General features: G+C 40.8%; 1 protein-coding gene across 4 annotated transcripts in view; it reads right to left on the bottom strand.

Annotated features, from left to right (window-relative positions):
* Positions 1 to 1,225: 1,225 nt before the first annotated feature.
* Positions 1,226 to 15,629, bottom strand: part of VTI1A (vesicle transport through interaction with t-SNAREs 1A) — a 245,569-nt gene continuing 231,165 nt past the window's right edge. For all 4 annotated transcript variants that reach the window (XM_083441785.1, XM_083441787.1, XM_083441788.1 and 1 more), the window contains 2 exons: positions 3,288 to 4,772; positions 1,226 to 2,928 (listed from right to left, as the gene is read on the bottom strand). In XM_083441785.1, the coding sequence (XP_083297911.1) occupies positions 4,679 to 4,772 (94 nt within the window). In that variant the 3' untranslated portion in view covers positions 1,226 to 2,928; positions 3,288 to 4,678. The remainder of the gene's footprint in view (positions 2,929 to 3,287; positions 4,773 to 15,629) is intronic.

The raw sequence follows: 15,629 nt of genomic DNA, 5'->3' as shown, positions 1-15,629 counted from the left end.
GCTTCTGCATAGTGGAACTGTTTAGCAAATATGAATTTTACACACTGTAGAAGAGCATGTTAATGTGCGTGCCTTTAATTCGTCGTCATTCAATAAAGGCTTCGCAGTGTTAGAACATTTTGTTTTTTGATGGTTACATTTGGATGCATTTGATTCATTCACCGACTTGCTACAGATGTGACAAATGAGTTCAGTGGGAGTCAGAACCTGTGTTGTGATGGGGATGGCAGGGGTAATTCGCCTACCTGTAGGCATCTAATTGTTCAGATACTGCACTGTTGATTTGGCTGGTGTAAGCCTCACGCTAAGACTAAGAACTCCTTTGGGGTGGGTGGGGGAACGAGCAGCATTCCATGTCAACAAATGGAAAACTACCATAGCCACCACGTGGTCATCTCAGGACCACAAGTCAACTAAACTGAGGCTTATTCTGAACATTGGAGTCCTTTTCCTGCCGCAATATGGTCCCTATGGTTATTACATGTCAAAGCGGCTGAATTCAGTGTCTAGACTATCTGCTATCTACTAGTAAGCCCATAGAAGGCAACCTAGGAGCAGGTCTCTTCATGACTATATATGTGGCCACTAGGCTCGCCTCTGGCAGCTAGAGATAGGTCATGCATATGAAGACACCCTGATGGCAGTGAGAATTTCTAAATGGACGCTACGGTGGGAAAATAGATACCCATGTATACACCAGTCCATCATCTATAAACCAGATTGTGTGAACCACTGCCTGCATACATACTTGGTCATGTTACAAGGCTAGTAGAATCCCTACGTATTCTTCAGAACTGTTCCTGGGGTTGCTGTTTGTAAGAACTTCAGGAAAAGGACAGAGCATCGACTAAGTATTCTAAAGCATATGCAAAATGCAGCAGCCCTATGAAGCTACACGCTGGATCATCAGATCATCAAAGTATGTGGATGTCATTGTGACAGACCCCTTTTATGTAGCCAGAAAGAAGAAACTGCAGTGTAGGAAAGAATGTGATATGGAAATCATTGTGAATTTTAGAATTAAGGCATACAGTGGTTCATTTGGCATCTTTCAGTGGGGCTTGCTGAGGTGAGACATTGTATTTCATAGTTGGATTTTTGGAATATTGGGGAAGAGAATCTCAGTATTATGGTGGCTAGGGAGGCTGGAACAGAAGGCAAGTCGGCATTATGCAGATTTTTACCACTGGCATTAACGGCAAATAAATGAAAAACAACAACAAAGAACCAGTAAACTAACAGAATTTAATTAATTTTTCCTTTGAGGTTTATATTTACAGTAGTTGTTAGAAGAAACAAAGTATTTATGAAAATGCACATCTTCTGACCTGCTTTGATACATACTTTTAACACTGGCAGGCTTCTCCCTCATCCCCATTTGCCCAGATCCCATGAACTCAGTCTCTCCGTATTATTAAGATGGTAAAGGCTATAGTTCTGTTTACACAACTTAAATGATTTATCCGAAGACATGCATGCCCTAACCTTTTTCAATAAACAGCATTTCTCTTGTGAATCTCCTCATCATGAATTTCTTTACTACGCTATACAGGTCTGATTTGAGTCGGCTACATCAACTTGGATTGCATGCAGTTCTTTGTGTCTGGACAGTAAACAGGTTTAGGGCCAAATTCCATCCCTGGGTGTTTGAACAGGGATACCATGGAAGTCAATAAAGATTCAGTGTTCCTTAGAATACCAGGCAGGATAAAGCTACAAAATTCTTACAATCTTCAAGAGATTGCCTATGTCCCTCAACTATTTTATGGTTTAGTCTGTTCCCTAAGGGTTCAGAATTTCTGTTTTCATAATTTGTGCAAGTGACTCCAATTAATGCACTTCAAAAGGTCTTATGAAAATCTTTTGCTCTCATCTCTGGGCAAATGGATGATAAATTTGTAATAATTGTTATTATTAAGCAATTGCATCCTCCTCCTTTTGCCTACAAAGAGCCGGTTAGACACAATGTTTTTACAGCTAAAAGTGGCTATGCTGTGGTTTCTAAGTGGCAAGCATTTAGTTATCTGTCTAGTGAAAGGGAATACCAGAAAATGGAATGGCATGGACATCAGATTTGCTGGGCTACCTCCAGATGCATTTAAGAATGCACCCAGACACCTCCAAGTCCAGGATTAGCTCCGCAACCGAAGTCCAGCCTTCCTCGTCTCCCCAACCTTTCCTTTCTTTACCTAGATGCAATGGTGCAGAGATAGCTCACAGTGTGCTGCAGTATGGTCCTAGGAGATTCTGCAAGCACATGGGTAGTTTTTAAGGGATTATAGGAACTTTGGGAAATGTAATTTAGAAGTTTCTCAACGTTCAGGGACGTTGGCAGAGTCTGCGCCCCCCCCCCCCCCCCCCGCAGCCAGAGCTCAGCTCCGGCACTTCTCAGGTGGGCACCATTGCCATTCTAAGACAAGGGAGGAATTCATGGTGAGCTCCAGCACCTCTTCTTCTAGAAAAATAGCACTGGACGTTGGGAACCATAATTCCTGTTAACTCTGGATGCTGCCGTACAGGAGTTAGGGCCTAAGGGCTGTTCTATTGCAGCAGAGGCAGTTTCAGGGTGACAGGACGAGTGCAGCAGCACTGGGCGCCACTCTGCAGGAGGAACCACAACAATGCTGCAGAATGGAACCTGAGAGGCAGGGCGGCACCAAATTTTAGCGTCACACAGGGCACCCATGAAATTTGGGAGCCCAAAGTCTGCCACTGACTGCAGAGCCCACTTTAAGTCCTGCTTCAGTCTACATGTGCAGGTAGAAAGGGACAGTGGTGGGAAAGTGTTCGTGTTGGGGTCCCACAATAAGGGTCAAACATACACTGGATCCAATTTGGGGCCCATATTATTTTGCCAAATAGGTGGAGACAATTCCAATTGCATCCAGTATGGACACGTGTCTACTCATCATGGAGGTAAAGGTACCCCTGCCTCTACGGGCCAGTCTTGACAGACTCTAGGGTTGTGCGCCCATCTCACTCAAAGAGGCCGAGGGCCAGCGCTGTCCGAAGACACTTCCGGGTCACATGGCCAGCGTGACATCACTGCTCTGGCGAGCCAGAGCTGCACACGGAAACGCCGTTTACCTTCCCGCTAGTAAGCGGTTCCTATTTATCTACTTGCACCCCAGAGTGCTTTCGAACTGCTAGGTTGGCAGGCGCTGGGACCGAATGACGGGAGCGCACCCCGCCGCTGGGATTCGAACCGCCGACCTCTTGATCGGCAAGCCCTAGGCGCTGAGGCTTTAACCCACAGCGCCACCCGCGTCCCATTCATCATGGAGGACTGCGTCATAAATTACATTTTGAAGGGATAACCATAAAAACCTTTCACGTAATGACACAGGAATGTGGGAATTGAAAGAAATATGTGTTTTCAAGTAATCGTCTTAATATACATCCCAGGGGACCAGAATCCCAGGGTATAACTTTCTACAGCCTGTTTACTATGCCATCAACCTCTATTTGCTGCACAAAGGGTGTAAGGAAGACGGTAGGAGGGATGACAAGAAGTTGATTCATGGTGTCTAAATATATTATTATTACTATTATTATTATTATTAATGTGTGGTAAACTGGGCCAGAGAAGGGAGAGCACAAGCAATAACTGCTGAAACAATGTCAAACTTAAGTGCATCATCCTTCTCTTGGACATACAGAAAAAGGCTGTTTTCTCGCCACCCCTATGTGAGTAGATATACTCCTGTTTGAGCATTTCAGCTAAGTCCATATTTGTTTAAATGAAATGGAAGTATGTATTGAATTCATTCTAGATACTTCTTACACACAGAATTCATTCAAAATATTACTTGCACACAATCTCACCATATTTATTCTTGCATGATACTTCAGATTTTAAATCTCATTATTGTGTTGAATGTAAATCCAGAAAACTGAGAAGTGACTCAGAAAGGATCTCTATGTAACTGCTAGCCAGTCTTTTCTTGCTTTGGAATCTGCCTTCATTAAAAGCACAATATTGGAAAGCAACATTATCAGCATGACAACAACACAGTCATAGGGCAACACTGCAAAATAAATTCATCTGACAATCCAGGACTTGGTGGAGATGAATATATATACATGGTCTGTAAATAAAGTTTGAAAGAAATAAGAAAAACTATTACATTTGAATACTAGCTTCACAGTGGACATTAAGCCATCCTGTCAAAAAGACAATATGTTTATTAGAAGCAATGACTCCTCTGGCTTTGCTGGGTTACATTTGTGATTGTTATTCAAGCCTGAGTATGTCACACTATGTTTTTTTTAAATTCTGTTTGCTCCTATTCCAAGATCCTAAGAGGGAATTTCTTGCCAGAGATCTAATACCAACTCAAGCCAAGTCGAGTGTTTAAATGCTTGCAAGTGTCAGCATTAAAAATCTGGCATGGAATTTAATAAGTTGCTTACACATGTGGTCTTGTATACTAACAATATGTTCATTGCATATGCTAATATAGGAAAACCGGAACAGTCATACTATGACATAAAACAAAGAAAAATATCAAATGCACATGCAGCCAGTAAGACAAAATATGCTTATGCTACTTGCACCAGAGTTGAACCGCAGGCTTTGAGAGGGAGAACCATTTCAGTGCAAGAGAATGATTCATGTGACCACTTTGTCTTAATTACTCTGAAGCAGTTTGTTGCTGGTCAGTGAAGAACAAAGATATCAGTGTCTCCTGACAGAAAAATAAATAATCATCAGGACTGCAAAGATGACGATGATCCCCAAGATAACTAACAAAATCCGGTTTTGAATGATCCTAAGGGAATAAAAAGAAAAGAAAGTGGTGAAAGAGAATAAGACAATAAAAGCGCAATGTAAAGCACCTAACTTTTCTTTTCCATGTGAGTAACCCATGGAATACAGCTATCTAGATTCTAAAACTATTGTCTGTACTGATCTTGATTGTTATTTGTGTCACTGAGAGCCAAACTAGATGTGACTTTAGCATTGTGTGACTGTTTTTTTTAAGGTAAGTAAGGGGGAAGCTTTAACCCTCTCACAGTTCAAATTTGAGATGTCCATATCTGCTTTTTTAAAAAAGCTATGCAATGGCTGAACACATGAAATGATGTAATGTTTAGTTTGTCCCTCACTTCCTGTAGTTGAAAGCATTTGTTAAGGGGCTGGGCCTTCTAACATTTATGTGTACATTAAATTAATATCTGAATGTTTGTTTTTATTTTATAATTTAACTAAATGTCTAAAACCTGCTAAACGGAACATTTAAAACAAGCCTGATGGCAATTCATACTGGGAAGGAGCTTGCCACATAAAGTTTTATCCAACTAAGTCATACTCAGAGTAGACTCCCTGGAATGAATGGATTTCATTTTCATTGCATATTTAAGTGGATACAACCCACAGCAACCCAAGCAAGCCATTATGGAGGTTTTCAAATAATTTTATTTTGGTTTCTTAATTCCAGAGAGAAAGCAGTAGCTAATTTGTGCATTAAAGTAAAAGATTTCAAAGGTAGGGAACTTGTTGGCAAGGTACTTACTTGAACCAAATACCAAGGGAGAAGTATAAAAGATAGTGAGGAAGAAAAAGGATGCTACATAGAAGGACATGTCAAACTATGACTCTTATGTTCTAAAACCTTTCTTTTCCTCACTTGCATAGATTCACTTATGGTAATCAGGCAAATGCTACATTCCTGTGTACTGAACAGATAGAAATGAGTAATGGTAACACACCACTTGTGAGAATGAACCTCTTGTTTCATCAGCATACAAACTATCAGTCGTCAGAGTCTGAATGACACCCATCTGTACAGAACTATTAAAAATGAGTATATTTAAAAAAAAATTAAGAAAAGGCCTGAGCTTCATTCCAGGGAAGTATTTATCCGGGCTCTTGCAGAATATTGACCTTTACATGGCAGGAACATATTTGCAGTATAGCATTGTTAAAATCAGATTGACAGCCCCCTCTCCACCAAAAAACAACACCACCCCAAAAAACCAACTGAAATTTCAATCTTGTTTGTAAAAAGATGGAAAATAAAACCATAAACACTATTCAAACAAAGAAACAATGGATGGTGGAAGGAAAAACAATAGGCTGAGCTCATAGTAAGGTGGGATGTTTGTTTGCCATACGTTACAAACAGGCATCTTTGTACATATGAGAATTTCCTGGTTAAATAAGTAATATCATACTAGATGTGTCTGGTTACATAGGCAAGTGTAAGTGCGGAAGGATGCAGTTTTGAACCAACTTCAGATCCCTCCCTCCGTTTTTCACAATGCCAGCCACTGCTACAACATTCACCTTTAAAAAAAAGAAAAGTAAATGGATGGATGAAAACTGTCACATCAGACAAACACACTCCCCTGTGACACTTTAAAAGGACTAGCTCTCTATCCTCCTGACAGGTTACAAAATGATCACATTTGCTGACACGTCTTCCGCAAAACTGCTTTAGTGCTTGTGTCCACTTTGCTAGCAGGAGATGAATGGCCTGCTTTGTCCTCATTTATCACTTAAAGCTGAACTAAGATCTGTCTCGTTTATTTTTCCCTTCCTCACTAGAAAGGATAAAGCGCAGCATTAATTCTCCCACGATGACAGCTAATTCAAACTTAACAGGCAATATTTACTCTGCCAAAGGGAGCGGACTACTCTGTCTCTCTTGGAGAGGAAAAATGTTTAATGGTCTAACAAACTAAAGCTAATTAAAGAGGCTTCTGCTTCTTATTAGTTTGCAGTGCAGATTAACACCTGAACTTTCAACCACTCTCTCTTTCTTTCTTTCCCTCTTCTTTTGGGGCATTTTCTAGCAAAACAACACCTGATAGCAAACTGTTTGCCCAAATGAATGCATGAAAAGCAGAGGGCATATTTACTCAGTCACCCTCATTGATCCTGAAAAGAAACTCAGGAAAATTGAAATTCAGCAGAGAAACAGATTAAAAAGCATGAAAACTCTTTAAAAATTCAGCCTTAAGTAACATACAGTAATATTCCTCTAATATGACTGTGCTGACAACCATTTTATTTGTGGGATGAAGGCCCCAAGGCATCCATGATGCTAATTTACAAAGGATTAACTGTGGATGGAACTTGCTTAGTCGAACACATAGTTAGGCAAATGCATACATCTAACACACTGAATCGTTAAGCCATCGCCTCATATCTGACCTAGTTAGTGTCTCATCACACCCAAATTACAGTGAGAAAAAAAAGAATAAATAAAATGAGTCCTCCAAATGTTTCATTTCTAATTCTCTGGCTGCACACTTGATTGGAAGATTACTTAATCTGCAAACTCGTCTCTAAAATCCTCATCAGGAAAAGAGGAAGCAGTACAGACCCCCACCTGTATCTGCTAATTAAATGTTCCATTAAAGTACGAATGTAGGATATGCATATCAAAGTTCAACTTCTAGGAATCTGAATTAGCTTGCCCACTGCAGCAAAAGAATACAATATTGAACAGAACAAATTAATCATGAAATAGGAAGGATGTTATCAACATGCTCCTCTGCAGAATTATTACCCTGTTTCATATTAAACCCTAAAATAAACATGCTCTTTAAATCTCGGCAAAAGTTACGTTGAGTCTGTAGCGTTTCAAGCAGGGAAGCAGAGCAAGGGAAACTTCAGAATGAGTTTCTGAAGCAGCAGAGCTCCACTTTGAAGGGTGATAGGATGGAATGGTACATAAAGAACTTGGATTCTGGTGTCAATACATTTCAGATCTCAAGTCAACAATCCAGGGCGCTAAAAGAAAGAATGAAGAAAGAGGGCTGGGGGCTGGGTGGGATTTCAGCAATATTCTGTAATCAAACCAGCTCACAGTGGCAGAACAATGGTTGGCATTGGCAGGACCCATCTGTAAAGAGGCCTCTAGTACTGTCACAGCCAGACACTGCCAGTGGGTATTGCTCCAGGCAAAGCAGCAAGGAATTTCAAGCGGTGGGAGGGAAAGGAGGAAAGTGGGGTTCAGCGTCTTCTGCAAAAAGCCACATGGCTAACTCACCAACAAAAACACAAATGATATTTGTAACTTTGGATTCTTTTTACCTAAAAAATTCAGTTCAATCTTCCAGAGAGGCAACCCAGCGCCTCCTTTGAAAATGCAAAGCATGTTTACAGGGTAAATAATTTAAGAAATAATATATACTTGAAAGGAGACACCCACTGAAACATCCATGGCTAAAGTGCCTGAAGGCAAAAACTTGTGCATTTGCATGCTGCATTTTATTAAGTTAGCAAACTGTAGCTTTAAAAGAATGCATGGCCAAATTAAAAGGAATGTGTGACTAAAACATCAAGGATGCTTCCAGTTTGCATTATGAATCACAGCGTTGCTGATATTAAGACGAATTAACTGTTTATTCGATGCAGTCTGTGGACCGAATTTACAGAAGTTTTTGCCCACAAATCTATATGTTGTTGTAAGAATAAGATGGGGCTGGATGAGGCATTTAGAATCCTCCCTTTTCATTTTTCAGTGACTGTGGTAACAACTCTGTCCATGGAGGGCTGGAGATCATACATTAAGTTCTATGTGCAAATGTGTCAGGAGAGATGGATGGAACACCTTGCACAGGGAGAAAAAAAAAGTGAGCTTCTGAACCGGCCCTTCGTTGTGAAACTCTATTGTAAATAACTGCTGGGTTTTTACCCTTCAACTAAAGAGGGATTCTCACACGGACATCTTGATTTAAAGGATTCTGTGAATCTCTGAATCAATCACAGATCCACAGCCAGAATCGCATGCAGTTCCATAAGGTTTATAAGTTCCACAGTATTACACATGATTGCACCACACAACATGAATAGTTATGGCTGAGCCAGCACTCCTGAAAAAAGAAATGTCTGCATAGAATCATATTCAAATTTGGTATTTACACAGGACTTTAATGCACAAAGGATTTCCCACTATTTAATGGATTGGAAAAGCTGAGACAGTACAGTCATACCTCATGTTACGTTTGCCTCATGATACGTTTTTTCAGGTTGCGTCCCGTGGCGACCCAGAAGTACCAGAAAGGGTTTCGCTGCTTGCGCATGTGCAGACGCACAAAATGACATCACACGCATGCGCAGAAGCGGCGAATCGCAACCTGCACGTGGGCAGATGCACTGCTGGAGGTTGTGTTCTATTCATGTTGCGAACGGGCCTCCGGAACAGATCCCGTTCGCAACCAGAGGTACCACTGTAGTCTGCTCAAGATGACCTATTGGGGCGAAGTGGATGCTGAGATTTTACATGTGGCCTCTTAGATACAGTTTCAACCCTGCATCCATTTCAACACACCAGTTCTTACTAATAACTCATACTTCTGTTCAGTAGCCTTGTAGGTTTACATTCTGTTTGCTCTTAAAATACTAAAGCCACCATATGAAGAAAGGCATACCAGGCTTTCTTCCACATACCACAGAGTGCCATATTATGAAAGATTACCAAAGTCGGCCCCGATATAAAGCATCAGGTCTTCCGGTCAAGATTTGCTTTTCCTGTGTATTGCCATAGTGCCTAACTTTTCCTTAACAAACCTCCTAGCAGCTCCACTCCGAAGTCAATGCCAATTTTATTCAGCGAGACAAGGAATGACAGGACCAGTTTTCCATCTTAGAGGTCAAGCAGATCATCTCTGCAATGATCTCCAGGCCAGCAGAAATCAAGCTTGCACTTCAGACCCATTCCCAAAACCATTGTTTGCATGACCTTGCTGCTTTAGAGCTACCTCTCCCGAAATCTGCGCGTACAATGGCTCTGATGAGATTTGCAGCATAGTTATATGTGAAGGTGTTTCAGAAGAGACAACTACTTACTTTATAGCATGTTAGCTACTCTTGCACTAAGATTGCCAACTGCGTTAAAATTCTTTAGGAAACACCCCCCTCCCAAGCTGCATTCATTAGTGAGGGAAGTGCACAACGTTTAGAGTCCATCTTAATGACTTGTACAAGCTTTAGCACCTGACTGCCCAGCGCTGGATAATGATTCCTTGGCATTAAGCACTAATGGCTGCAATGACAATTGCTAATAAAATTAGGAATTGAAGTAATATCATATAAATTAAGTGATGAGCAATCCTCAACAAACTTGTTTTGTAAGTTTTTGCCTATAATAATGAAGCTCTAAGAAGCATTCTGCTCTGACACCAGTACAAATACAAGAAAAATAAGTGGCTACCATGGATCAGTTAACATGCTTTTATTACAACACAGGGCTTTATTTTCAAAGAAATGTACAGGGGGAAAGCAGTCCTCTCAAGAACACAGACAGATTAATGAAAAATATTTCAGGTTTAATGGTACACAATACAAAATGGCTTTCTGTAAACTTATGCATTCAGCATTAAAAGAGTTGTAGTTTCAGACGAAAGAATTGCACCTCGTAAGTGGGTGGCGCTGTGGTTTAACCCAGTGTTTCCCAACCTTGGGCCTCCAGCTGTTTTCGAACTACAATTCCCATCATCCCTGACCACTGGTCTTGCTAGCTGAGGATTATGGGAGTTGTAGTCCAAAAACAGCTGGAGGCTCAAGGTTGGGAAACACTGGGTTAAACCACAGAGCCTAGGACTTGCTGATCAGAAGGTCGGCGGTTCGAATCCCCGCGACGGGGTGAGCTCCCGTTGCTCGGTCCCTGCTCCTGCCAACCTAGCAGTTCAAAAGCACGTCAAAGTGCAAGTAGATAAATAGGTACCGATCCAGTGGGAAGGTAAACTGTGTTTCCATGTGCTGCTCTGGTTCGCCAGAAGCGGCTTATTCATGCTGGCCACATGACCCAGAAGCTGTACGCCGGCTCCCTCGGCCAATAAAGCAAGATGAGCGCCGTAACCCCAGAGTCGTCCACGACTGGACCTAATGGTCAGGGGTCCCTTTACCTTTAAGCAACACTAAATATTATCTTTGCAGATAGTCAAAGCCTAGAGGTTTTATACGTATGCATGCACCCATACAAAATAAAACAAATGGTACCTGCAAATGAAGCAGGAATATGGTTGGACACAATAAGCACAGGAATATCAGACTCTTGAATATCCAGGGAAACTGCAAGAATTGAATTTGTGAGCCACAGAATCCAAGCATCAAAAATTGGGATTCTGCTCTCCATCGTGGTATACCTAAATGCCCATTCTGAACACACTAATTCTGTTGGAAAGATCATGTCAGTTGGGACCTACACCTGTGAGGCTATGGAAAAGACAATTCTGCCACAATGGCAGCTAATTCAGATGTAATAATAGTTAAAGGGGCAGTGTTCTCTGCATCCATTGGGGGGAAAGGCTATTCAGGCCTTTATATTATGCAAGTATACTTGCTCATAGTCCTCAGGTAACGGTTAGGTGGAGCACAACAGAAAACAGGATGACATGATCCAAGTATAAATGTAAATGTTGGCCTTGGGATAGAGCATTGGAGAGGGGAGGGGGTATGCAAGTAGCTTCTCTATGGTAAAAAGAGATCTAATACAGGTGCTTAATCTTGTCCAAAAGCACCACATGACAACTAGGATAGGTAATTATACAAGCTAAACAGATGGCACGGACCAATACTTTTTACACTACTCACCTTTTCTTTTCGATTCTGAGCATTTATGCTAGTCTGTCATTGTCTCCTATAAAAAGTACTTAAGACCTCATTTGAATTACAAACACACACACACACGAAAACAACTACAGTGGTACCTCGGGTTACATACACTTCAGGTTACAGGCGCTTCAGGTTACAGATTCCGCTAACCCAGAAATAGTATCTTGGGTTAAGAACTTTGCTTCAGGATGAGAACAGAAATAGTGTGGCGGCAACAGCGGGAGGCCCCATTAGCTAAAGTGGTACCTCAAGTTAAGAACAGTTTCAGAACGACCTCCAGAACGAATTAAGTTCTTAACCTGAGGTACCACTGTAAAGCTAAATGCAACATTGCTTAAATGACTAGTAGCCCCATATCTCATAGGAACACTCTGTCACAAGAGACTAGGGCTCTGCGGGACTTGACATCTTTCCGAGGGCCTGCAAGGCAGAGCTCTTCCACCAGGCCAGGGCACAGCCTGACTCCCTCCCTCGGCAATCTTCGCGGAGCTCTGGCCCAATGGTTGCCAGTGGCTTGATTTGAATTAATTTTATAATGAATGATTTTAGAGTGTTTGTGCTGTACTTTTGTTGTTAGCCGCCCTGAGCCTGGCTTCGGCTGGTGAGGGCGGGATATAAATAAAATTATTATTATTATTATTATTATTATTATTATTATTATTATTATTGGTAGTCAATTATTTTAAATACAGCTAATTTCACAATAATAGTGCAATAAAAATTGTTCTCTCCCTCCTTTCATTTGTCTTTTCAGAGACCAGAATAAACTTTGTAAATGGGCTACTGCTTGACAGACCTTCTGAAGCCCTGGGTCTTGTTCCATATCTTGCTCCTGTGTGAGAAATTGCAAAAGCAAATCTTTTGGGGTGGCTGTAACTATCAGGATGACTTCTGAGGTGTTTAGAACACAACACCTGTGTTCTATGTGAGCACAGATATTCAAAACCACTTGGCATCTCACTTAAATCACATATTGAACTTGAAGTCAACCTACCTAGTGAAGTGTCAAGAAGTGCCAGCACAGGTGGGCTTGAAAGATGACCCCCTTATCAAAATGCTAAAGAGTTTCTCCTTAGAAATAAGGAAGCTGATGGGCGGCTTTCCTTTATTTGCCTCTATTTAATCAACTCTGTAGAAAGTGTCTGGTTTTGGGATGTGTGTACACACATGGGTTTCTGATAAAGAAAAGCATTCATCTAGATAAAACAATTATTTCACTGGCAGTAGCATGTGCAGAAGCAGCCAACAAGAAGAAACACGACGGAGGCTTAGCTACTGTAGTAACTATGGTTTCATTTACATTCCACAAATTTTAAGGAAACAAAAGGAACAGTTTCAGAGAAGCTTGATCTAAGCCAGAAGGGCAATCTTCCTCTATTAGCACAACTCCAAGAACTCTAATACAAAACCAAACTACTTCTGCTTTAATTGTGAATTCAAACTATGTATGAACATCACTTTTAGGCTTATTTTCCCTTCTGTGTTTGGGTGTCTTTTTCCATAGGAGGCTGCCTACAATTGTCTTAAGTGTGTGGACCTCTTATGAACAAAAGAGTGGGTGGGGGGGAAAATACCCCACTCCCTTTGCAGAGGTATATGCAGCAACTGTTCCTGAAAATGTGCTATCCAAAATGTTAGTACTCAATGGCACTTTTTGAGTGATAGAAAAGCATTTTAGTATGTATCGTATATATTCATCCTCCACCCCCCTCCACTGAATGCTCTGAAGAAAAGAAAACAATCATGGCTAAGGCCATTTGTGAAGATGGCATTAAAGGAGCCTACTCTGAGACAGATAAAAATAATGAGAATCTTTCTGTCAAGAAGGATTTAGAAAATATCACTAGCATTATTAAAATTTAATTTTTTTACTGTGCTTTTTGGTTCCCCCATTTTTCCAGGGATAATGAGCAGGACTGCACACCTCCACATTGCTAGGACTTGTTTTGTGCAATAAATTCAGCCTTCCCGTCTGAAGACATTTCAGACAACAATTTTGACTGCTATAGGCTTCTCCCCCCAACCTGTGCTGTGTGCTTTGAGCCTCCCTGTAAAAAACAGTTCATAAGCTAATATTGCAGAAGGCCAGCGGAACAAATAAAAATCATTTTTTTGACCAACTGATTCAGAGAAATCATGGGAATAGCAAATATGGGATTGGCACAAAAGAAATGAATAAAAGAAGATCGATGTATTCACAAATGGTTTATGTGGCAGAATTAGCTGACAGGAGCTACTTGCTACTATTAAAGTCCTTTCTCTCACTGCATATTGCTGTTAAAGAGACAGAAATACTAGAAATTTTCACTATAAACGCAGTGCTTTAATAAAATAACTAGCCTTCTGTACATAGGGAGAAGTAACAGGGTGGGGAGTTGAAATTCAGGGGTAGTATAAGGAAGTTTCTGAATTATAGACCCGATGTCTCTGAGGGGCAGTGAGATCAGAGTCGAGAATTTGAGGAAGAAGTGATGGCTTATTCTTTCACTGTTTGCAGGAAACAGTGTTAGTCCAATACAGTCTAAAGGTACTTGGTTCTTCAAGGAAGGAATAAAATGTGAGATATCTGCTCATTCTGCTCAATTAAATCTTTTCCCACTGGAAAGGAAGTTCGGGGCTATACTGAAGATACTACTACTACACACACACACACACACACACACACACACACAATCACTTCTAAAAATGGAATAATCCATTAATGTATGCGCAGGTTTCAACTGCTGAAATGCAAACTTGTGATTCCTGTGTGCTCAGATCCAGGATTCTATCCAACACTATTCATGTACAAGTGGAATAAGCATCTACTCACGTAACAAGACTTCACCTGTCCCCTTCTCCCCTAAAAATGTGCTCCACAAAATGTGTTGGGAGACCTTCCAGAGCAGCTTCTGGGGGCTGCAGTAGGGGCAAAAGGAAGGTGTGGTCCCATTGTACAGGCAGAGGTTCACTCACACAATATGGGATTTCATCCACAGCGTCTATTTACAAGAGGTCTTAGTACCAGTGTGATTTACTAGTGGCATTAACTCCTATAATCCTAGCCCAACTAGCAAAAAATGATCCACAGAACTCTTCTGTTCTGGATGGCTTACATAAAAAGCATGATGTACATTGGCTGTTCAGTTGAAAGCAGTGGACCTACTTCTCCATAGATCCTTTGCATTTTAGATGATCTGCTTGTTTCTATAATAGTCTCTGGTACTCTATACGGACCATTTTTATTTATTTGTATTATTTATTTAAAATATTTGTAGCCCACCTTTCATTATAAAAAAGAGCCATCAAATGGCTTTTATGAGCTTGACTTATCAATTTGAATGAAGAATGAAGCTCTGTATTTCATTCTGATGTCTTAGTAGACCTAGGGGTCCCAATAGACCAGAGGATTAACAGAAGTCAACAGTGATGCAGCAGCAAAAAGGCCAATGCTATTCAACAGAATTATAGTGTCTCAATGGGGAAAAAAGCTTTTTCAAAAGCAATTTTTAAAATACAATGAATTTTCCATAAGGCTCACCATCACCATCTAGTGTCACATTGTATATTGCACTTAAAACACAGTTAAAACGTTTTATTTGCAGCTGTATAGCTGAGTCCACAATTATTCCAAGCCAAACTTATTTTCACTTAATTTCTTACATTTGATACTAATTTGCTTATGATATTTGCCCGATTAAAAACTAATCTTCTGTAAATTAACTCTGAATGCCATACGGAATAATCTCATTAATGGCAGCCTGTCCCTAGTCATTTATTTCAAAGACCATGAAATATGTAAACCAACCTTCTTTTCGTTGCATTTATGAGACTTCTGTCACAGAAACGAGTTCCTGTATTTTAAGAGCTGATCATCCATTTAAAGCACTGCCAAAAATATATGCCGGGCAATCCATTGGAAACCGCCCAGGTTCTTGTAACAAGGGCACGCTAAAAACCTGAGTGCTATAATCGGGAAGAGTCTCTCTGAGATTAAGAAGAGCCCTGCTCTTTATTCAGTTCTCCACAGTAGCCAGCCAAATCTTCATGAGAAGCTCACAAGCGGCACATGAAGCATTAG

The sequence above is a fragment of the Podarcis tiliguerta genome (genome assembly GCF_965153285.1).
Source record: "Podarcis tiliguerta genome assembly, chromosome: 5".
Lineage (NCBI taxonomy): Eukaryota > Metazoa > Chordata > Lepidosauria > Squamata > Lacertidae > Podarcis > Podarcis tiliguerta.
The sequence above is the reverse complement of the archived record's forward strand: the minus strand, read 5'-3'. Positions and strand labels throughout refer to the sequence as shown.